At 46.1% G+C, this 23,927-nt stretch overlaps 1 protein-coding gene across 3 annotated transcripts in view; it reads left to right on the top strand.

The window, feature by feature from the left end:
• The window catches only part of esrrb (estrogen-related receptor beta), a 77,059-nt gene that overhangs the window by 27,756 nt on the left and 25,376 nt on the right, over positions 1 to 23,927 (top strand). For all 3 annotated transcript variants that reach the window (XM_083792639.1, XM_083792638.1, XM_083792637.1), the window contains 2 exons: positions 3,521 to 3,637; positions 23,062 to 23,172. In XM_083792639.1, coding sequence (XP_083648765.1) covers positions 3,521 to 3,637; positions 23,062 to 23,172 — 228 coding nt within the window. The remainder of the gene's footprint in view (positions 1 to 3,520; positions 3,638 to 23,061; positions 23,173 to 23,927) is intronic.

Here is a 23,927-nt window from a genome sequence, read left to right as displayed (position 1 = left end):
GACCTTGACAGTAAGCCTGTAAAAGTCAGTTTAGATTTTGATGAGAAATACCTGCCATTTTACTGTAATTTACTTACAGGACCTGACTGTCCCCTCTGTGCCCTGGCATGGGTCCTGAAAAGCCATAAAATAAATTGAGACAGATACATATCAAGAGATGAAAGAGGGAAATCTTTTTCTTCTCCTTTCGTTCCGTGATGTTATTCGTAACCATACCATAACCCCTGTAACGGCAGATAAACCCCGGCATGGCGCTCTGGTTCAGGGGTTACCCTTCAAACGCTTGACTGAGCGCACATTAATAAATAGTCGTGTTAACCTCACCTTGCGGGCACGAATCCAATTTTTTTTGAGAAACGCCGCCTGTTTCATGGCATTCCGCGAGCATGCTTCGTTACTAATATCTTGCGCACATTAACGGCTTTGAAATATATGGTGAACACGCCGGAGATGGAAAAAGCTGATAATCCCCCCCCCCCACCCCCTCCCCCGCCCACTGAGTTGTGTTGAGCTATGCGAAGCCCCTCCTGAGCACTGACACAAGATCTGACACACGGAGGGCTTGGAAGGGCAGGTGGACAGTGAGCGGCACTTAACGCCAATATTTGTGTCTTTGATTATCTCGAGCGTGCATTTTCAGAGCGCTAACGCCGTTAAACTTCATGAGCTCTAGTGCCCCCATATTCTGAGGACGATCATTCTGTGAAACAGTCCATCTTCAAGCTCTCGTGAGTAGTAGTAGTAGTTAAGACTATTTTTGTCGAAGAGAATTGGTGTAGACTAGAAGTGGTTCCCAAACTTTTCGGGACGAGACCCAAAAGATTAGACATTTGCCCCGGGACCCAAACTAGTGAAAATAGCAGATCTACGAGCGCACAATGCGTTTGTAGATAGGCTATTTCACAATTTTTTCCATTAATGGAATTTCTTCGTTTTTTTAGGAAAGAAATGTATGACAAAAATGAAAAAATATATAATGGGATTTTTACTTTATACATACAAATTGACCCACAAATGTGTCCCGACCCACTGTTTGAGAAACAGTGGTGTAGAGGGAAGGGGGGGGGGGGGGGGACCTAGTGTAGAGCCCTGTGGGACTCCGGTAAACTAAGTATAGGGTTTAAGTTGTTAAGCGGCCCACCAGGTGTGTATGGTGTGCACATGTTCTAGGCGAGAGAGAGGGAGGTAGAGGGAGAGAGAGTGAGAGAAAACACCCCTGTAAACAGGAGCGTCCCGAGGGACATCCGGGGGTCAACGCAGCACTGTTGGTCTGGCAGGGAAACTGGCAGCACAGCACACACACCTGCCAACAATCTATCGGCTTTTTCCACGATAATATGAGATGAATCTCGGGAGACAACGGTGACAATAGGATAAAACTGGCCCCCCCGATTCGCTTCCTTTGAATGACAATCAAATTCACTCGTTTGCGTGTACGTCTAAAAATTGCTGAATCAATAACGAGCCGACGTACAATAAAGGCAGTGTGTGTGTGTGTGTGGGGGGGGGGGGGGGTCGGTGGAGAAACACCTTCAGTTAGATGAATTGATTCCAACACACACTGGCACTGATTGCCTCCTCCCACAACAGATGGCAAACGGAGAGGATTATTATGGTCTTTTCCTGCTATGACAACAGAGGGAACCAGGAAGAGAGACCGCCAGGGCTCATCATCACTTTGTTTTCCAGCGCCATTTATACTTCGTCGTGCACAACGTGACGCAACAACAGGAAACAGCCAATCTACAAGCTCACAATGCGTTGCGCCGCGACCCGTTGTGAGCTTGTAGATGTGATATTTCCTCGCGCACACTTTCATAGAAAACGCAGGCTTTATCCACAGCTTTATTTACGCCCCAGTCCCGAAGAAACGAGGGGAATAATTAGCATAATGATTTCTAACCCAGATATAAGGAGGAATTTCTAATTATTTATAACATCTTGGGACCCTCCACTTGATCTGTCCAATAATGTTAACATAATTGCATAAGTTGTCGACGGGGGTTGGAGGGGTTGCTTGGCGGAACGCTGCCAGAATATTAGACAGCCCTTTGTATGTCTGTAACAAAAGCATGGTGCGGGGGTCAGCGTGGAGGAAGGCCATGGAATCCCAATGTCCATGCTTAGGGATGCATGTCTAGCAGCTACAGTATTATACTGTATATCGGTGTTCATTTAACTCGGATAGAACAAAATGGACCTGTCGGGGTGTGTGTGCAGACTGTGCACAGTGACATTTTTACTGTACTGTACAACATGAGAAATGTGTGCATTTTAGGGGTAATGTGCTCCGACTACAAATGGCAGCACTGATTCACGCATTCATATACAGCGCTGTATGTCATTGGCTATATTTTATGGCAGCAAAGGAAATCCTTCTGTTTGCACGTAATTCAGATGATTTAATGAAAATGTTACATTACCCGCCGTTGCTTCTATGAAAGTCCATTTGTATGAAAGTTCTGCATTGACAAGGAAATAAAAACAAGCTTAATGGCTAACGTTTGGGAAGGGAAATACCAATGTCAACAAAAATCTTAGAAGCCATACAAAATAGAATGATTGAAATGCCTACCATAACCGCATGCTACGGAGACCATTACACTGAAACCCCTTTATTGAAAACGCTCGAATACAGTAAAATGTAGGGAATCTGGACAAAAGCGGGAGGGATTGACTCCCATACCCTGCCCTTTCTGTTTGCTAATGCTAGAGCAGGAGTAGAACCAACCTTTTATTGTGCAGCAATGAAACTCTCTTTCATCGCGGCGTCCTGGAATCAGACGCTGAAGTGGTTCCGTTGAATAATGCATAAGGCCGCTCGCCTGTGTACACTATGTAAATAGTCAACAATGGCTACAGTGGTAACAACAGGCTTGGGTCTGCCGGTAGTATTATGTAAAGTGGCCGGGGGCTGCGTGTCCGGTTCTCTAGCCTGCTATTGAGGCGGTGGCTGGCCCCTCGGAGCGCGGGGGACACGGCCCGCCGCCCGGGGCCCGGAGGGGACACGTGCGGAATTAATGAGGCCAATTTGGCGCGGGGGCCATGGTGGCGTCTAGCGAAGGGTCCTGGAGGACCACCGTATAGCAACCCCTCCATTCCACCTTATATACCTCGGCCAACCGCAAGCACTGGAAGTTACCTTGTCGCTGGAGGACACCTCGGCCTAGCCGAGCACCGCTGAAAATGGGCTCCGTAGGATATGATTAACAGGTGCCCGTGGCCGGCTGGCAAAACATGATTTATTATAGCCCGCTGAACACAGCGGAGAGTACACACTGATGTTTATTACATCAGTGGCAGCACCCCAAGGTCCACGTTATGTTTTGGGAATAGGTGAAATGTCCCCATATACTGAGATATTGGGCATATCTTTAATTGTTCTCATTTTCAATTATTCCCAAATGTGGACAAAGAGACCCTTTATATTTTTTTGCCAGTAATACAGTACATTGTTGATGTTGTCCTTTTGCAAGTATACTGTAGGTCAACACGAGTGTGTTCTGTTTCTCCCTCTCAGGCAACATAGAATACAGCTGTCCTGCCACAAACGAGTGCGAGATCACAAAACGGAGACGCAAGTCCTGTCAAGCATGTCGCTTCATGAAATGTCTCAAAGTGGGGATGCTGAAGGAAGGTAAGACCATCAACTACAGTGTTGTTGTTGTTATTGTTGTTTGTCCACAGGTAAAGTACACAGTAAAATCCTTAGTGGTAATTTATCCATTTGTAATGCAGAGACTGAACAAATTGAACCAAATGCACCCATACGGCTCCATTTGGTTCCATGTGTACACACTCAGGGTTAAATTCACACTGTCCAGGCATGTGTTTTTATTACACATACTACATTTTTTAAGGATAATATCACTTGACGTGACCGGGGGAGTTTACCCCAGGATACTGCACCATCCATACGCTTAGGGAATACTGCACCATGAGGATAGCCATCTCTGCAATGTCCCAGACTGTCCTACAGTACTGTACGTCCGATGAGCACCACATCAGTATGTGGCTCTCGGCAGCCGAGCGTGAGAGAGATGCATGCACGAGGGGGCCGGCAACCGATCCCAGTACCCCCTGTCCTCCCCCCTACCAACACAGCAGTAAATAATGTGCAGTTGAGCTGGGGACAGAAATATGCTGAATAGGTCGATCCCGCCGTCTGAGTAATAGAAATGTAACAGTATTCCGACTGGAAGGGCTCGGGCAGGGTCCCTGAACACACGCTCGGCACGGTCTCAGCTCTCCGCGGCGTATTGATCCACTAAATGTTTTCCGAACATCTCAGCTCTCTTCCTGTGGATGGTTTTTTAAAGTCACTCCAGCGGGGAATTCAGTGACAATTAAACATGCTGCCGATGGATTTCTTCGACTGGGTTTCTCTCCAACCAGCCCTGGCCCGCCCCGCCCCCACTGGGCCCCCCTGAGACCCCTGGGCAGCTCTTTCGGGGGAGGCCCCTAATGCATCAGTGTGTGTGTGTGTTCTCCCCTGCCTCTCTCTCTCTCACACACACACTCTCTCTCTCTCTCTCCCTCTCTCCCTCTCTCTCACTTGTTGGTTGCTCCAAAAAAGCCAGACAGATGAATAATGAAGGATGTGTGGGTTTGGGGGGTGAAGAGGCGGTGTTATATTTATTCAAGGCTCCACTGGGAGTGCCTCAGAGCCTCCGTGAGGCAATAATGTACGTTATTGTTATTTTCTTCCCTTCCCTTTTCTTTTTTTTTTCTTATTTCTTTCCTGGAGTGTTGGGCAAGTGTGGGTCAAGTGGCACTTACATTTTTTTTTTTTTTTAAGTATGATTATCGTTCCCTTGCTGTACACGATACATTCGATAGTCTATGAATAAAAGGGAATATGTTCGGATGTACTGGAGGCTATAGCAGGAACACCCCACAATTTAACTTTAACATTTCAGACACAGTTTTCATACGCAAGTCATTTATCAGGGCATTTTTTTGATTATATAGTAGCTGAAATCCGGCAACCCTTCTGCCTTTTTTCTCCACTAAGAAATTAGAATTCTCTGTCGAGCTAAAGTGCAGGACAGACTCACATTTCCCCCGTTATTCATGGGAGAGAGTGGAATCTATAGATATATTTCTAGTCTCTGAGTGAAGCCACAGACGAGGCCCGTATGGATCTCAACACAGTAACAGAATCCCCTGGCCAGATAAAGACACACGGCCCAGAAAGACAGAGTAATCGCATTACTATCTGATGAAAAATTTATGCCAATATATCATCCTGGGGAATAAGAGACTACAAAAAATATGTAGTCATGGTCATAAATGAATGACCAGTCAAGGAGTCAAGGAGGTTAAAAAAAGATGAAGGAGCGTTAAAGCTCAAATATATGCAGACTTATTCTAAGCCTGACGTTATAATGCACACTTCTGTGTATTCAGCACATCCACTGAATGAGAATGACCCTCCTCTTTTGCATAGCTGCAGTCTTCACTACACTACAGACTATACACTACACACTACACACTATACACTACACTACCACCCGCTTGATTGTCAGCGAAGGCGCTCTTCATTGCTTCCTCTCAAATCACTGATTTGTAGTACAATCAAAAAATCAGTACAGTACACAAAGGGGGGATACCATACCATACAATTTTTATAAAATCCTGATTAATGCCTAATTTATGCTGATTTTAACTTATAACAAACTGATTTTTCAACAATGCGCTGCTTTGCAAAACACATTCTTAGCTCGTCTAGATTGTCAATTTCCGCTAAAGAGAATTGGTTCAAGCCCAGTATAGTCTGGTCCATGAAGTATACAGGGTTTACATGGTTGGACACATTTTAAAGTGCACTTCTGCATTACCTTGCCTCAGAAGCATGCCACCTTTAAGATGTTACCATGACGAGATGGAAAGAAGTGACACTCAGTCCGTGGTTGTGGTAAGCTCCGTGAGGCCCGTCGGCTCAACGCCGCGCTCAGAAACGCGGGGTCTAGAGACCGCCAGCGCTCACGTGCCTGGAGCCGCTTACTTACTGTCATTAGTGCAGAAAGGTCATAGTATGGAAAATAAAATCACCTAATTATAACTTTACAGCTCCAATGAGGGACAGTACTGTACCCCGCCTCCACCTCTCCTACTGTCAGGCTCTGGTCGGCTTCAATGTCCACCAAAAGAATCACATTGTGGAATGACTGAGCCTGGTTCAGACCAAAAGTTTCCCGGTGAAACAAAACCGCTTTAAGCCAAATCTGCACTTGGTCATACCACCACGTCTGCCGAAAACAGCTGATCTACAAGTTCAGCGGCTCGTAGATCGGCTACGGGTAATTCACTGCGGAAACATTGCGCTGAATTACGCCTTATGAGTAGACAGCATCAGTTGCAGAAAAACTCTAGTCTGCAATAAAAATGTATTTGATCATAGACTCACTGACATTTATGGAAGCAATTCAAAGCTAATTCGCTAACTACAAAAGCAATTACGGTAACACTAATTACGGGCGTTGTTCATGTCACCAAATGTGGTTGGGGGAAAAAAACTGTGTAAGGGGAAAAGAAATCACCTTCCAAGATCAGCATGCCGCTTACGGGGGATCTGCAGTAAGACCCTGTGTCGACTGGCTGTACTTTCCTCTCACTGTATAAAGGAGGAAGTGATCAATAGAAGAATCAAATGTCAGGGGCAACAGGTTTTTCCTCTGATCAATGGAAAGGGATCAGAGCTTAGAGCGAGAGGGAAGAGCAGATACTATTGAGAGATTACATTGACATCGCTTAGTGGCAGATGCTCTTTTCGCCCTCTCTGTTCTCTTCTCTCTCTCTCTCTCTCTCTTTCTCTCACAACCACACACACACACACACACACACACACACACACACACACACACACGACACACACACACACACACACACACACACACACACACACACACACACACACACACACACACACACACGAATAGACGTATAGCACCGCCAGGCCAAAGATAACCTGTGGTTCATTTTTTTTTTTTTTTACTAACCACAGAGCGGCCGTCAAATAGCGTTAAAGCCTAATTTAACGGCCAACGTTGTTAGCTCCAAGATCTGTTCTTGTCAGCATGCGACACCACCGGGTACATAAATCAAGCTTTATTTTTCCACAGGCTTCACAATATCATCCACTGTGTGTGGGCGTACAGCCTTAACGCTTAATCTATGCTTTGCTCGGCGGGAAAAATAGCAGATCAACAAGCACACGCCGTATACGTGTTCTGGCGGGCTGCGAGCTTGTAGATCAGCTATTTCCGGCACTCGACTGCCGGCGCGCAATGAGGCATAAATCAGGCACAGAGGAGAGAAGCGCAGAGCACAGAGCAGGGACGGTAACGTGTAACCTGCCCTATTCCCTTGGTTGACAGGTGAGATCATTGCAACAGACACGAACATGTGCCTAACAAAGGAACAGAGGCCGGCTAGGGGCTGATACACTATACACCCCCCCCCCCCCACATACACACACACACACACACACCTCCCAGCATGTCATTGTTATTAGCAGGCCGGTGTGCAAAGTACAACCACAAGCCCACAATAGCACACCTCACAGTCGCATATTGTACATACGGCGCAAACCGCACCATGCGCTCGCTCGCTCACATGTGCAGTCAGTGAAATGCTTGACATATAAATGGCTGCGTGCTTCTGCAGCAGCACTGGGCCATAAAGTAACCCAGGGACAAACACAGACTGTAGCAGAGGGGAGCTCTACTCATAAAGTCTAGGGAATGACCTGGGTTTGGAATGTCATATTATACACTGCAGTGTAGACGGACCAGAATCCTATCCATGTTATTGAAGGGGATTGAAAAGTCTTGTCGAAGCTTTCGACCGACGCACGCCATTTACATAACCGGGAGAGCGTCTGTATCAGTTTAGATTTTAGCCACACACACACACACACACACACACACACACACACACACACACACACACACACACACACACACACACGGCCAAAGAGAACTTCCCCAGTAAAATACATACATATATATATATATATATATATATATACAGTGCCTTCGGAAAGTATTCACACCCCTTCACTTTTACCACATTTTGTTTTGTTACAGCCTCATTTCAAAATGGATTAAATTTGTTTTTTTCCTCATCAATCTACACACAATACCCCATAATGATGAAGTGAAAAATGTTTTTTCAAATATTTTGTTAATTTATAAAATATAAGAAACTGAAAAAGTATTCACACTCTTGACTTAGTACTAAGTTGAGGCACCTTTGGCAGCAATTACAGCCTTAATACTTTTTGGGAATGATCCTACAAGCTTGGCACACTTGAATTTGGGGTATTTTCCCCCTTCTTCTCTGCAGATCCTCTCAAGCTCTGTCAGGTTAGACGGGGAGCATCACTGCACAGCTATTTTCAGGTCCTTCCAGAGATGCTCAATGGGGTTCAAGTCTGGGCTCTGGCTGGGCCACTCAAGGACTTTCACAGAGTTGTCCTAAAACCAATCCTTCGTTATCTTATCTGTGTGCTTGGGGTCGTTGTCCTGTTGGAAGGTGAATCGTTGACCAAGTCAGAGGTCCTGAGTGTTCTGGAGCAGGTTTTAATCCAGGATGTCTGTACATTGCTCCATTCATCTTTCCCTCTATCCTGACAAGTCTTCCAGTTCCTGCCGTTGAAAAACATCCCCACAGCATGATGCTGCCACCACCATGCTTCACCGTAGGGATGGTACAGTATTTGCCAGGTGATGAGCGGTGCCTGGTTTCCTCCAGACCGAAGCCTCTCCTCAATAAAAGGCACATGACAGCCGGGCATCACAGCACGAGTTTGCCAAAAGGCACCTAAACGACTCTCAGACCATTATTAACAAGATTCTTTGGTCTGATTAAACAAAAATAGAGCTTTTTGGCCTGAATGCCAAGCGTTACGTCTGGAGGAAACCAGGCACCGCTCATCACCTGGCAAATACCATCCCTACAGTGAAACATGGTGGTGGCAGCATCATGCTGTGGGGATGTTTTTCAACGGCAGAAACTGGGAGACTTGTCAGGATAGAGGGAAAGATGAATGGAGCAGTGTACAGACATCCTGGATTAAAACCTGCTCCAGAGCACTCAGGACCTCCGACTTGGTCAACGATTCACCTTCCAACAGGACAATGACCCCAAGCACACGGCTAAGATAACGAAGGATTGGTTTTAGGACAACTCTGTGAAAGTCCTTGAGTGGCCCAGCCAGAGCCCAGACTTGAACCCCATTGAGCATCTCTGGAAGGACCTGAAAATACCTGTGCAGCGATGCTCCCCGTCTAACCTGACAGAGCTTGAGAGGATCTGCAGAGAAGAAGGGGGAAAATACCCCAAATTCAAGTGTGCCAAGCTTGTAGGATCATTCCCAAAAAGTATTAAGGCTGTAATTGCTGCCAAAGGTGCCTCAACTTAGTACTAAATCAAGAGTGTGAATACTTATGTACATGTGTTTTTCCAGTTTCTTATTTTTATTAAATTAACAAAATATTTGAAAAAACATTTTTCACTTCATCATTATGGGGTATTGTGTGTAGATTGATGAGGAAAAAAACAAATTTAATCCATTTTGAAATGAGGCTGTAACAAAACAAAATGTGGTAAAAGTGAAGGGGTGTGAATACTTTCCGAAGGCACTGTATACGTATACATGTTTTATTGCACGCCGTGTTTCGCCGCGTAGGCTTCGTCAGGTGCTTTGCATGCACCTGCTATTTTGGGAAAACCGTGAAAACTCGTGCAAATCATTGAATATAAATCTCTGCTTCTGGGGGTCCCTGGAACATTTTCAGATGGGGGTCCGCGGCCAAATACATTTAATTGTGTGGGTCCTTGACATGAATACAGTACGTTTGAGCACCATATAGCAACATAAGTTTATCAGAAAACTGTTAGGATTTAGAAGACATTCATAGAATTGGCCTCAGGTCTTAATGGGTTAAAGGAACATACTGGCGTCAATAAATGTTATGGTATATTCACAGCTTCGGGCATATAATTGTACATAAACATCGACCAAGACGACCAACAGATGTATTGTTATACTTTGTGTTTGTCAACATTTTCTCCATAGTAAAAAAAAAACTTACTGTACATGAATAATTGAGTCAATGTTGGCTAAATATCATTGAGCTTGAGCACTGCAGATAAGTCATGACGTTTGAATTTCATTCATATTAATCAATCTTTTGTCCAGGCACTACGTTCAGCTCAACTTTTCAAATAAATCTGCTCTTTAAAATGCATTAAAAACGCAACACCAAGTTAAAAAGCGCCACACTACTACAGTAAGTTAAAACACGCCATAAAGTCCAATGTGTTGGATTACCCATCTCAATTTTCTGTTCTCCACAAATTGATGATTTGCATACCGTACTAAAATGAATGGCCTCACAGAAGAGAAAATCACCATACCATGGTACAGTATACTTCCAATGTAGCCTACAGTAAAAGCAATGGGCTAACCATGCCATATTGCTGCTATTGTCCTCTAACAACTTACCGTAATGTATAGTAAACCCTAGGCTGTACCTTTTCCATCTACACCTAATATTTTAGCTGAAAATAGCCAATCTACGGGACTATGTAACTATGTGAGCTTGCAGTGGTGGAAGTACTGTACTTAAGTACAATTTTGAGGTATTAACATTATTTGATTATTTCCAATTTCCAATACTTGTACTTCCACTACATCTCAGGTCCAAATATTGTACTTTTATTTTGAATTCCAGACCTTACTTGTAACAGAGCATTTCAAATTGTAGTATTGATACTTTTACTCAAGTAAAAAAAAGTGAGTACTTTCCCCACCGCTGTGAGCTTGTCGATTGGCTATCTTGTCTTCGTTTCACAAGTAGCCCACTACTGTACATAGTGTGATGATGGTTTGTTTTAATTACTCGTGCAGTGTGAGTAGGAGGATGTTACCTCATCAGGGACATTGAACCCAACGTGTAAATGGAGCACATGAGGAGTGTAAGGGCCAAATGTGTACCAAGGTCAAGCACATTCATGTAACCTTGGGGTGGCGCTGTTGGGTACTTGAGTGTCAAGTTCACGGGTATGGTGAGAGGGAGGATTGACCCGGAAGGGGCAAATGGTTTCGACCGCAGGTATGCTACCACTGTCAAATGCTGTGTGGAGAAATGCCTGTCAGAGAATATTCGTTAATTGTTTGTGTTTATACTGATTTATTGTTTCATTTTGAAATCGCAGATACTGATGCCATGCTTGGAAATAAATGAGCCAAAGGCAAGAGCTGCCTGCCTGTGTGTTTATGACCGCATTGTGGGGCTGACACACATAGCAAACAGTATGGCATTTAAACAGCGCGTCGACCAGTTCAACTACGGGATCAACTCCTCGAGAGCTAAGACGGGGCTCTCACATTAGTCGAAACCACAGCACCAGTTGGACCTTCGATTCAAATCGTTTGTGCTGCGGGGGCTTGGCTGCGTTCACGACGGGCAGAGGCGACGCGAGAGGACGAACGAGCCAACGAGTGGATCGAGCTGCAGTGGCTGTCAGAGTTTTTAAGTTTCTACTGTTCACTGCTACGCCGGCCGCCGGGGGAACACGAACCGTATGCAGCCGTTCATGGTGGTAAAGAGGGGCTGCGGGGATGATCCGACGTTTGGCTGTGAGGCTGGAGCACTGAGCAGTATCGGACAGCAAGGACGGGAGGTATGTGTAGCTACACGGTATATGGCCATTTAGTTTGTGCGCGCACATTATTATAACTTGGGGGAGGATAGCATAAATCCATGGTTGCTGAACATAATTGACATTGACTTTTATCGTTGCGGGCTGATTTTGCACTGACTTTGTTGTGCGAGCTGCGAACTATCTCTCGACTGAATTGACTCACACTGACTATTTATCATGAGGAAGGGCAGTGTGGCGTCGTGCGTTGCCGTGGATACGGCTGCGCGCTCCGCCGTTAGTGGTGATGTCACGAGAAGTATTGCGCCACAGGCACAAAGTGATATTGGAAAACGGGTGGTGAAACCAACTGCAAAAGCACTTGCATTAAAATGTGAAAAGTATCAAATGGGCAGAAAGGCTAAGCTGAATATAGCAGCCAAATTAAGAGATGCTATTCAAGGTTTCATGGTCAAAAACGAAGTCACAAATGTACAAAATGCTCTCACAGAACTGATGCAAGTGTGTAATGAGGCAAAGTTCATGCATATCAATCTGTTGGGGTTTATGCCACCTGAGGAAAAGGATAAGCATGAAATATGGTTTAAAGCCAAAATGTTATCCAACAATGAGTGCATTTCAGAAGCAGGTATGTGGGTTTCAAACAATGAGGTTGATGATGATGATGATGATGATGATGGTAATGGTATGCACAATGAAAATGGTACAAATGAAATTTATGCAAATGAAATTTATGGTACAACAAATGAAGGGGTTTGTCATTTGATTGATGATGGTATTGGTCCTGATGATAGTGTGTCCAATATTGTCAGTGGACATTCAAAGGGGAGTGCAAAAAGTGGCCGTTCAAGTACAGCCTCTGCAAAGCTGATTGCAGCTGCTGATAGAGCTGCACTTGTTACCCGCGCTGCGTTACTTAAGGAGCAACATGCCCTGGAGGAGGAGGAACAAAAGCTGAGAAGGAAAAGAGAGCAGCTGGCTGTGGACGCAGAATTGGCTGCAAACTATGCAAGGATGACAGTTTTGCACTCAGAAAGTAAAGGTTCCTCCCATGCATCCTCAAAGGGTTCAAAATCAAATGCCATGAATTCCTATTTGGAGAAAGCTATAGGGAAAAGAGAAAATGTCCATGTAATGAATCCACAAGCAAAACAATTTCAACCTGGAACATCCATGCAACCAAATAAACCAATGCAATCAAATAAACCAATGCAATTTTCAATGCCATCAATTAACCAATCAGACGCAAGGCCAAAGGAATGTGGCCAATGGAACACTGCTGCTGCTAACCATATACCTCATCACAACCACAAGAAACAACAGGGAAGTAAAATGGGAACACCACAGCATGTGAAAGGTCAATCAGCAAATCAAATGAATCATGTTCAAACCAATCAACCTGCAACCCTACTAACCATTATGGAAAAACAGAATGAAATAACCTCTGCCTTGGTGCAACAGCAGCAGTTAAGATCTCTACCACCAAGAGACATTCCAACATTTCAAGGTGACCCTCTTCAATACAGGGCATTCATTAGAGCCTTTGAGCAGGGAGTGGAAGAAAAGGTGACAGAGGCAGATGCTTTGTACTACTTGGAGCAGTTCACAAGAGGACAACCACAGGAATTGGTGCGTAGCTGCCAACACATGGCTCCTGAGCATGGCTACACCGTGGCAAAGGCTCTTCTAAGTGAACATTTTGGAAACCAGTATAAAGTAGCAAATGCTTATATGCAAAAGGCCTTGGAGTGGCCAACAATTAAATCGGAGGATGTTAATGCACTCCAGGCCTACGCTTTATTCCTGCGTGGCTGTTGTAACGTCATGGAGGAGCTTCAGTACGTGCAGGAAATGGACATGCCTGTCCATATGCGAGCCATAATTGCAAAGCTGCCATTCAGGATGAGGGAGCAATGGAGGACAGTGGCTCATGACATCATGAGGAACACCGATGGAAGAGCCCACTTTTGGGACCTTGTGGTATTTATGGAGCGGCGTGTCAGTATCCTTTCTGACCCCCTGTTTGGGAACATTCAGGATCCCATATCCGGTGTGGTTGGCACAAAGGCTCCCACCAAGTTTTCATCATATCCATCAAACAGGGTGAAGGAAAATATTGTCGCCACAACAATAACTTCTGACAGAGATAAGGAGCTGACGTCGGTAACATCAGATTCGGTGGCCTGCCTTTGCTGTACTCGCAGTCACTCACTGGAGGAGTGCAAACAGTTTAAGGAGAAGACGCACAAGGAGAAAATACAGGTCCTGAGAGAGAGGGGCGTTTGCTTTGCTTGTTTATGCGTCGGCCATGTCAGCCGTTTTTGTGAAAGGCGCTTGACCTGCAAAGTCTGTGGTCAAACTCACCCCACTGTACTGCACATCAAAAGGCAACCACCAGCTTCAGAACAGGAACCATCCAATGAACAGCGGACTTCACAAACATGTGGACATACAGGGGCCGGTAAGGACCGGTGTGTCTTATCTATTCTCCCTGTATGTGTGAAAGCAGTTAAAGGAAACCATGTAATCCGAACATATGCCTTCTTAGATCCTGGCAGCTCAGCCACCTTCTGCTCTGAACATCTAATGCAGAAGCTGAATATCACAGGCAGAAGAACCAAGTTCTTGTTGAGCACCATGGGGCAAAAGGCAGTGGTTCCAGCATATTCCCTAACTGGGTTGGAGGTGGCCGGTTTGGACAGCAATGACTTTCATGTTCTGCCAGAGGTTTTTACACAGAGTGAAATGCCAGTTACTGCTGAGAGCTTGGTGACACCTCAAGAACTGGCTGAATGGCCTTATTTGTCCAACGTTCATATCCCACACATCAATTCTAATGTGGACCTGTTGATTGGGACTAATGCTCCCAATATATTGGAGCCTTGGGAGATTATCAACAGCCACGGGAATGGCCCGTATGCGAGTAGGACGGTGCTAGGATGGGTCGTTAACGGTCCACTGAAAGGAAGGAATGGCGTAGAGGAAGAAGAGTTTCCCTCCGTTACGGTGAACAGAATCTCTGTGTCCAGATTGGAAGAAATGCTGGCCAATCAGTACAATCACGACTTCAACGAAGTTGCGGGGAAGGAGAATGAAATGTCCAGAGAAGACCTACAGTTTCTGGAAATTGCGGAGAGTTCAGCGGTACTTCATGAGGGGAGGTACTGTCTGAAGCTGCCCTTTAAGAACAAGGAAGTCTGTCTGCCCAACAACTTTGCAGTGGCTAGGCAAAGGATCCAGGGTTTGAAGAAAAGGTTCCTCAATAACAACAGCTTGCAACAGGAGTATTCAGCATACATGAATAAGCTCATAACAAACAACTATGCAGAGCCAGTACAGCCACAATTGCAGGGTCAGAAGGGGAAAGTGTGGTACATACCGCACCATGGTGTCCACCATCCCAGGAAAGGAAACCTCCGTGTGGTGTTTGACTGTGCAGCCACGTTTCAAGGAGCATCTCTGAACAGTGAACTTCTGCAGGGTCCGAACCTTACCAGCTTACTGCTTGGAGTTCTAACTCGCTTCAGAGAGGAACCAGTGGCGTTCATGGGTGACATTCAAGCCATGTTCCACCAGGTGAAGGTTGCAGAGGAGGACAGGGATTTTCTGCGCTTTCTCTGGTGGCCAGATGGAGACGTCACTAAGGACCTTGTGGAATACAGGATGACTGTGCACCTGTTCGGTGCTGCATCATCTCCTAGTTGTGCGAGCTACGCCTTGAGGAAAACTGCTGAAGATAACCAGTCTGAGTTCTCGGATGAAGTCACACAATCTGTTAAGCACAATTTTTATGTGGACGACTGTCTGAAGAGCTCGGCCACTGAAGAAGAAGCTATCCAGACGATAACCGAGCTTATTGCACTGTGTCGCAAAGGGGGCTTCATTCTGGAGAAGTGGATCAGTAACAGCCGTGGTGTTTTGCAGTCCATCGTAGCAGAGCAAAGGGCCAAGGATCTAAAGGAGTTGGATTTGGACAGAGACAAACTTCCTATGGAAAGGGCTCTGGGCCTACTATGGTGTGTGGAGACGGACTCTTTCAGATTCAAGTTGGAGTTGAAACAACAGTCTCTTACCAGGCGTGGTATGCTGTCCATCGCCAGCTCAGTATACGATCCGCTAGGGTTCCTGGCACCAGTCACTTTGCGTGCAAAAATAATGCAGCAGGAACTATGTAGAAGAGGATGCGGGTGGGATGACAACCTACCACAGGACATCCTACACCAGTGGAAAGGATGGTTGGAAGAGCTGGAGCAGCTGGCTGCCTTTCAGGCAAGTAGGTGCATCAAACCAGTGGCCTTTGGAAAGGTTAGACAGGCCCAACTACATCATTTTGCTGATGCTAGTGAAGATGGATATGGAACCGTATCATACATGCGGATGTCAAATGAGGAAAACCACATCCAGGTCACCTTTCTGCTTGGCAAATCCAGAGTAACACCACTGAAGGCTGTAACTATTCCTCGGCTGGAGTTAACCGCTGCCGTCCTTGCTGTCAAAGTGGACGTGCTGTTAAAGGCGGAGCTGAAGTTCCAGTTGGAGGAGTCAGTATTTTGGACTGACAGCACTTCAGTGTTGAAGTATCTGAGCAATGAAGACAGGCGTTTCCACACATTTGTGGCCAATAGGATCTCAACCATCAGAGAAACATCTGAACCCTCACAGTGGAGACACGTCGGTTCCAAAGACAATCCAGCTGACGATGCGTCAAGAGGAGTGAGGGTCTCAGACTTCCTGAATTGCAGCAGGTGGCTTGAAGGTCCTGCATTTCTTTGGAAGCCAGAGGAGGATTGGCCCAAAACTGTGCTGGACGTCTCAGTGGACTCAAGTGACCAGGAAGTCAGAAAGGAGGCAACAGTAAATGCCATAAATATAGGTGACATGTCTAGTCCTACATGCCAACTTATGACCTACTTCTCAGACTGGAAGAGGCTGCAGAAAGCCGTTGCCTGGTTCCTCAGGTTGAAGGCCAGGTTGTTGGAGAGGGGCCGTCTAAGAAAGCAGGCTGAAGGTCAAAGGCCCACGTCAACATCCTGCAGTGGTACTTTGACGCTGGATGACCTGCAGGGGGCGGAGGTTGCCATCATTCACTACTGTCAGCTGCAGAGATTCAGTGAAGAGATTGCTGCTTTAACATCCGGGAAGGAAGAAGTGAGTCGACAGAGTCCCATATATAGGCTGGATCCAGTCCTTGAAGATGGGCTCTTGAGAGTTGGAGGACGATTGAGCAGAGGAGCAATGCCAGAGGAAGCTAAACATCCACTCATTCTCTCAAAGGACCAGCACGTTTCTACACTCATTCTCAAGCATGTACACCAGAATTTGGGACATGGTGGAAGGACGCACACACTGTCCAAAGTGAGGAAGAGATTTTGGATCACCAAGGCCCATGCGGCTGTCAGGAAGATCATTACTGAGTGCAGTTTTTGCAAACGTTATAACGGCAGAGCAGTGGAGCAAAAGATGGCGGATCTTCCAGCAGACAGAATCCTTCCTGACCTACCACCTTTCACCAACACAGGGGTAGATTACTTTGGTCCAGTGGAAGTGAAGAAAGGAAGATCAACCTGTAAGAGGTACGGAGTCATATTTACTTGTATGGCAAGCAGGGCCATCCACCTGGAGGTCGCCGTTTCATTGGACACCGACGCATGCATTAATGCTATAAGGCGTTTTATCAGCAGGAGAGGACAAGTGGCGCATCTACGGTCCGATAATGGTACCAATTTTGTTGGGACAGAAAGAGAACTGAAGGAGGCTCTGGCAGCTTGGAATCAGGACAAGATTCATGGAATTCTGTCACAGGCTGGCATTCGTTGGAGCTTTAATCCACCAGCAGGATCACATCATGGTGGTGTCTGGGAACGGATGATCCGTCTGGTGAGAAGGGTTCTCAGTTCTGTCCTACATCAGCAGAGGTTGGACGATGATGGACTTCATACAGTGCTCTGTGAAGTGGAGTCCATTTTGAATGACCGTCCAATAACCAAACTATCAGATGACCCCAACGACCTGGAGCCACTTACACCAAACCATCTTCTTCTCTTGAAGGGTAAACCAGCCTTACCACCTGGAGTGTTCGACTCAAATGACCAGTACGTGAGAAGACGATGGAGGCAAGTACAGTATCTCTCAGATCTTTTCTGGAAAAGATGGGTACGGGAATACTTGCCCTTGCTCCAAGAGAGGCAAAAGTGGAATCAGAAGAAAAGGAGTTTGGCAGCTGGAGATATTGTGGTCATCATGGACCCTGCAGCCCCCCGTGGGTCCTGGCCACTTGGCAAGGTTCTCGAGGTCTTTCCAGACAAACACGGTCTGGTGCGCTCTGTGAAACTGCAGACTAAAAGCAGCACTATTGAAAGGCCAGTGACAAAATTGTGTTTAGTTCATGAAACCTAACATGTTTGGCCCTTGTTTTTTCTTTTGTTTTGTTTACTGTTTGAATTGTTATACCCGCCTTAACAATTAGGGGCCGGTGTGTAAGGGCCAAATGTGTACCAAGGTCAAGCACATTCATGTAACCTTGGGGTGGCGCTGTTGGGTACTTGAGTGTCAAGTTCACGGGTATGGTGAGAGGGAGGATTGACCCGGAAGGGGCAAATGGTTTCGACCGCAGGTATGCTACCACTGTCAAATGCTGTGTGGAGAAATGCCTGTCAGAGAATATTCGTTAATTGTTTGTGTTTATACTGATTTATTGTTTCATTTTGAAATCGCAGATACTGATGCCATGCTTGGAAATAAATGAGCCAAAGGCAAGAGCTGCCTGCCTGTGTGTTTATGACCGCATTGTGGGGCTGACACACATAGCAAACAGTATGGCATTTAAACAGCGCGTCGACCAGTTCAACTACGGGATCAACTCCTCGAGAGCTAAGACGGGGCTCTCACAAGGAGAGTGTCAGGACGGTGGACCCCTGGGGTCAGCAGAGACGGGTGTGGGGGGGCCAAACGTGTGACCATTTTTCCACTGCTCTCGCTCATCGCCACTCGTGATTAAAAATGCTGCAACATGCTTACAAGCATGCAAAGCTGGCAACAGGGGCCCTTTGAAATAGTGCTGACGGCAGTTTAGTGGGGGCCGGCTGCCTTGAAAGGCAGGGTTCAACCATGCCTTTGCCATGTGGCCTTCTGATTTTCCCAGCTAAAATAGGGTCTGCCTAAGCCCCCCTTGGCATTGCCAACCATCCCCGACATCCTGACACTTTCCCCCAGGGAGAGACACACGGAACAGGTGAGGGGCTCAACATGAGGGGCTCTGCCCCGGCCCGGGCCACACAAAGTGAGTGAAGACAGGCCCTTTTGTAGGAGTGTGCTTGGAGGGGGATTATTATTGTTTTTGGAGAGAAAGAAGAGCCCTGGGTCAGCTGGCCCCGGCCCCCACCCCGAGGCCCGTGCTAATCCGTGCACAAATGCCAGTGTTGGCCCGAAGCCCTCTCCCGCAAGCACCGCGCTTTGAAGAGATGACACCCGAGCTCGCCCGCTGCCACCCTCGCTGCACGGGCTGATGTCGTAGACGCCATGACACCACCAGATTGTCTTTGGATGCAGGGTGGCGCTCGGGCCTTCTTCACACGCTAATAACGCATCGAATGTTTACGCTAGATAGAGTAACACCGATTGGTCAGGGCTGTTAAAGAAGTGCAAAAGGCCAGACCCTTTGACGGTGTCAGCGAGTGGAAACCGTCTCGCCCGCTCTTCGTCTCACACACATCCTCCTCGTCTCCCGTCTCTCCGTCCGGCCCAGTTGGACAGTCAAATGAGACAGGATAGTGCCAAGCATTAATTCCTGTCAGCATCTGTTAATTATGGCCGGGACTGCTCTAATTAAAACAGGCACCCATGTACCTTGGAAATCCTCACGCTGGCTTTGTGCGAGCTGACACAGCCACATGACTTAACCAGCAGTGAGAGAGAGAGAGAGAGAGAGAGAGAGAGAGAGAGAGAGAGAGAGAGGAGACAGGATCCTGGACGTCTTAGCGAGCCAAAGCGTGTCCACCTGGCAGCAGCTGAGCTCTCCAGGAGAGACGGAGGAAACCGTAGAATGCACGATTAACAGCGAGAGGAAGTTTCCATGCCTACAGTTACAGTACCATCACAGCTGAGTCGGAAAGTTCTTAAGCACTTAAACCAGGGCAACAAATGGAAGATGTTCAAAGACTATTCTCATGACCCCTTCCCTATAGACAACATCCTCGGTTATACTGTATTAATAATGATTCATTTTGTGCTTCAACATGTTACAATATATGTTAAATAGTGAGGGTTTTTCTTTTCTTCGTCACTGAAACGTACGTGCCAACAGACGATCCCCCCAGTGCTCGCCGGGGATGATCAGACTCTGTTGGGAATTGTGGTTAATTAGGTTAGTGGGTTGTCAGCGTCAGGAAATTGACAGACAATCCTAATCAGATTTGCGTTTCTGGGGGAATTAAATAATTTATATAAGTAGAAATAGAAATCTCTTCATTCTACTGTATACGGTCTAAGAGACAGTGTAAGATAAGTGGTGGAAATGAAGAGGAGCTTTTGCATAAATCCACAGTTGAATTCCTCTTTGTGAAATGAAGGCCAGTGTTTTTATATTACATCATCTCCTTCCCCTTCCGCTCCTCAACCCTGCCGACCTCCAATCACCGTGCATGATGGGACATATCCAAACTCATCCTCTTCCGAGGGCTCTAGGCTGATGGGCAAATTGTATTAGGCTCATTTGCAGTGGCCACACAATGCCTAGGTTTGACACCGTCCTCCCTGTTATAAAGTGATGAAATCATCAAGAAAGTGCTCCGGCTTGCGGGTGTTGTCCGCTCAGAGGACGCGGGCGGATTGGACAAATTAACCCCTTCCCCCGCCACCGTCATCTCATTGAGGGCTTTCTCCATTACCCTTTAGTGTATATTTGTTTGCCAGGTTACATTATGCATACGAGGCGAATCGAAAGGCATCGTCCCTGTCGACGGGATTAAGATATCAGGCCTGCGTTCGGCAGCACTCACATCACGGAGGTCCAAATACGGGGGGGCGGACGCGGGATATAAATGTTTGCATACGATCACATTAAATAAACAAATACCGGGGCCAAGTGGTATCAAATAAATGCAACAGCACAGATGAAATATTTTAACTGTGTTGAAAATTAATAGAATAGAAAAGACAATCCAAATGGAAACATTCTTATCAAATAATGAGATAATAAATAACTTATGTTATGATGAGGCCAGCTTGACATTTACAGTATCAGTGTGGGACCTGGCCCCCAAGGTGTGGCTGGGGGTGATAAGGCGTTGCTGCGACTTCCGTGAGAGAGGGGTGAAATAAGGGTCTTTTATGGGAAAGCTATACACCTTGCTATCTATCTGTCGTAAGACGGTGGAGGTGTTCTACGCCGGCTATGGGAGCACGTCCTCACTTGTAGCCTGGTTAAGTTACAGTACTTTACACACACGCGCGCGCGTGCGCGCACACACATGTTTGTATTACTATATTTGCCAGGACGTCAACATCTTAGGATGGCGATTTTATGAATGCGCTAACCATAAAGCCAAAAATAGCAGATCACAAGCTTGTAGCTTGTAAGCTTGTACACTGGCGCGCAACCAAGGTATATTCTATGTCCCTAACCCCAAACCTAACTTCTGAATGCCACACCCAACCCTAACACCCAACTCTTGGCGTTAGGGTTAGTCGTTTCCTAGCCTGACTGTGAAAAATAATTATATATATTTTTTCTTTACCAAAGGAAAGCCTTTCTCTTTGTCCTCGCCATGTCTCTTTTTCAAATTTTACAACACACGCACACACACACACACACACACACACACACGGATGGACCCAGGTAGCTGGCAGGAAATTAGCATGCAGTCTACCTCACCCCAAAAGCTAAATAATTAGAGGGCCAGTCTGTGAGATCATTGACCCTACATTAAATATTCATATGTTTAGACCTGCTCTGGGCTCAGCTGTGTCACAGTAGACCAGGCAGGCATGGACCACATATGGGAAAGCGCACACACACACACACACACACACACACACACACACACACACACACACACACACACACACACACACACACACACACACACACACACACACACACACACGACATTACCCTGTCACTTTACAACACTCGCCACATGCAGGCAAGAAAGCACGGTGGTCACTCACATTGCTGGATTTACATACGATCCGTCTGTGCGTGCAACTGTACCGTTCACATCCCTTTCATTTCTGACGTGTCCAGACAGAGCCGACAGCTGTCGAACAGCAGCACTGTGTACAGTGTACAGTATAATATAGTAATACACCCTGTTTATGTTTCAGAGACATGAAACTTCCTTTTGCATATCTTTGTATATACAATATGGCCCGCAGTATGCATAGTTAATCGTTGTGGATTCCACTCTCAAGCCTGTAACACTGTAACAGGGCTAGGCAATTCACCGGAAATATATCAAAAACGAAATTTTGAATCTATAACCGATTGGTTAATCTACAAATAGAGAAACAGGGTTGCTTATTACTGTATAACAACAAATCAACAAGAACAAATTCAGGTAGATTTTTGAAGCGACTATATGACTTAGCTTAATCCTTTTATTATACAAAAAAGCGGCGTGCACATTTTTAAATAGACTATTGTACAATATAGATCTGCTATTTTCACTAGGCCTATAAAATAGAAAATAAATTAATCCTATAATCGAAGCAAAAGTTTGCAATAATCGTGATATTGATTTGAAATAATACTGCACTGTAATACGAACAACAAAGGCCTAGTCACTGTCTCTCAAGACAGACTAAAAACAGGGGTCGCTGTTTTTCCCGTTATTTGCTGATGGGATTCTCAGATTGAGTGTTGTTTGGTTCCTTTGTTAATCTGTGATTATTGCTTTCCTTTCCACAATTTAGACCATGAAATGTCTCATTGTTGTTTCTCTTAACCACTTAACCCATTCTGACCGGGCACCCATTTTGGTGTCAGCATCATGTTATGCTTTAGCTATTTAAAAATAGCAGATCTACAAGCTCATATCGCGCCACCGAGTGGCGCGATACGAGCTTGTAGGTCTGCTATTTTTGAAAAATCGAAGAGCGACTGACATTTTTAGAATCTGATCTCAGGTCAGAATGGGTTCATCAGACCAGTGTGTGTCCGGCGGAAACCTCGTATGAATCTGATCTCAGGTCAGAATGGGTTAATCACTCAAGGACCCCTGGGGGGTCCCCAGATCCCACTTTGAGAACCACATCCAGTGAAATGATTGATTGTCTGGAGGAACCAAATGGCCCGTTACCACTCTGTAACTCAAAGGGTGTACAAACGGAACCAAAATGTTCCACAAAGTTTGAGAACCGGCACAAACAAAGTCTTTATCGTTCTCCCAGGTGTGCGTCTGGACCGCGTGCGAGGGGGACGACAGAAGTACAAGCGGAGGTTGGACGCAGAGAACGCCCCCTACCTGGGCCTGACGCTCCCCCCTCCCACCAAAAAGCCTCGTGAGTACAGCCCCTCCTCCCTATTGTCTCCCACCGCTGTCTGTCTGTCTGTCTGTCTGTCTGTCTGTCTGCTCTTTTCGACTACAAGAACTATTAAAACGAACTGTGTCGTGCCATGAAAACATACTTCACGAGTTCTCCATAAACTATGGAAATGGTATTTCAAATGTATTTTGGTCGTGGACCCCCACCTGAAAATGTACAGTATTTTCGGTTTTCCATTCAGCAGGTAAAACTGTTCTAGGCCAGTCTCACATTCACCCCCCCCCAACCTCTCTCCCTCTCTCCCTCTCTCTCTCTCTCTCTCTCTCTCTCTCTCTCGACAGCTGAGAGTACCATAATGAGAAATATAGGCCAGGTATTGTTCCGGTCAGAGCTGAATTGTGATAAGTCTCCGAGCAGATGACCGATATTAAACGGCGTGGCAGTGTTCAGGGACACCGGTGCCTCACATCCTCACGTGCACCTTTTTATTTTTCTGCCTTTTCCCCCCCTCGTGCACACACTGCGGCGAAGTGTTTTCAGTCCACTCATGCTAATTTAACCATCTTTCAGCCTGGCGTCCCTATTTTGACCATGTCATTTAAACCCCATTAAGACCGGCTGAGGCCCATTCTACAAATGCCTTCTTAATCAGTAGTTCTCACACTTTCAAGATTTTTCATGTTCCAAAATAGCAGATGTACAACATCTGCTATTTTTGAATAGCCAATGGTAAAATCTAAAATGACACAGATGCTTTCCCCAAACAAAAA

Source organism: Protomyctophum parallelum, assembly GCF_964188405.1.
Source record: "Protomyctophum parallelum genome assembly, chromosome: 20".
NCBI classification, from domain to species: domain Eukaryota; kingdom Metazoa; phylum Chordata; class Actinopteri; order Myctophiformes; family Myctophidae; genus Protomyctophum; species Protomyctophum parallelum.
The sequence above is the reverse complement of the archived record's forward strand: the minus strand, read 5'-3'. Positions and strand labels throughout refer to the sequence as shown.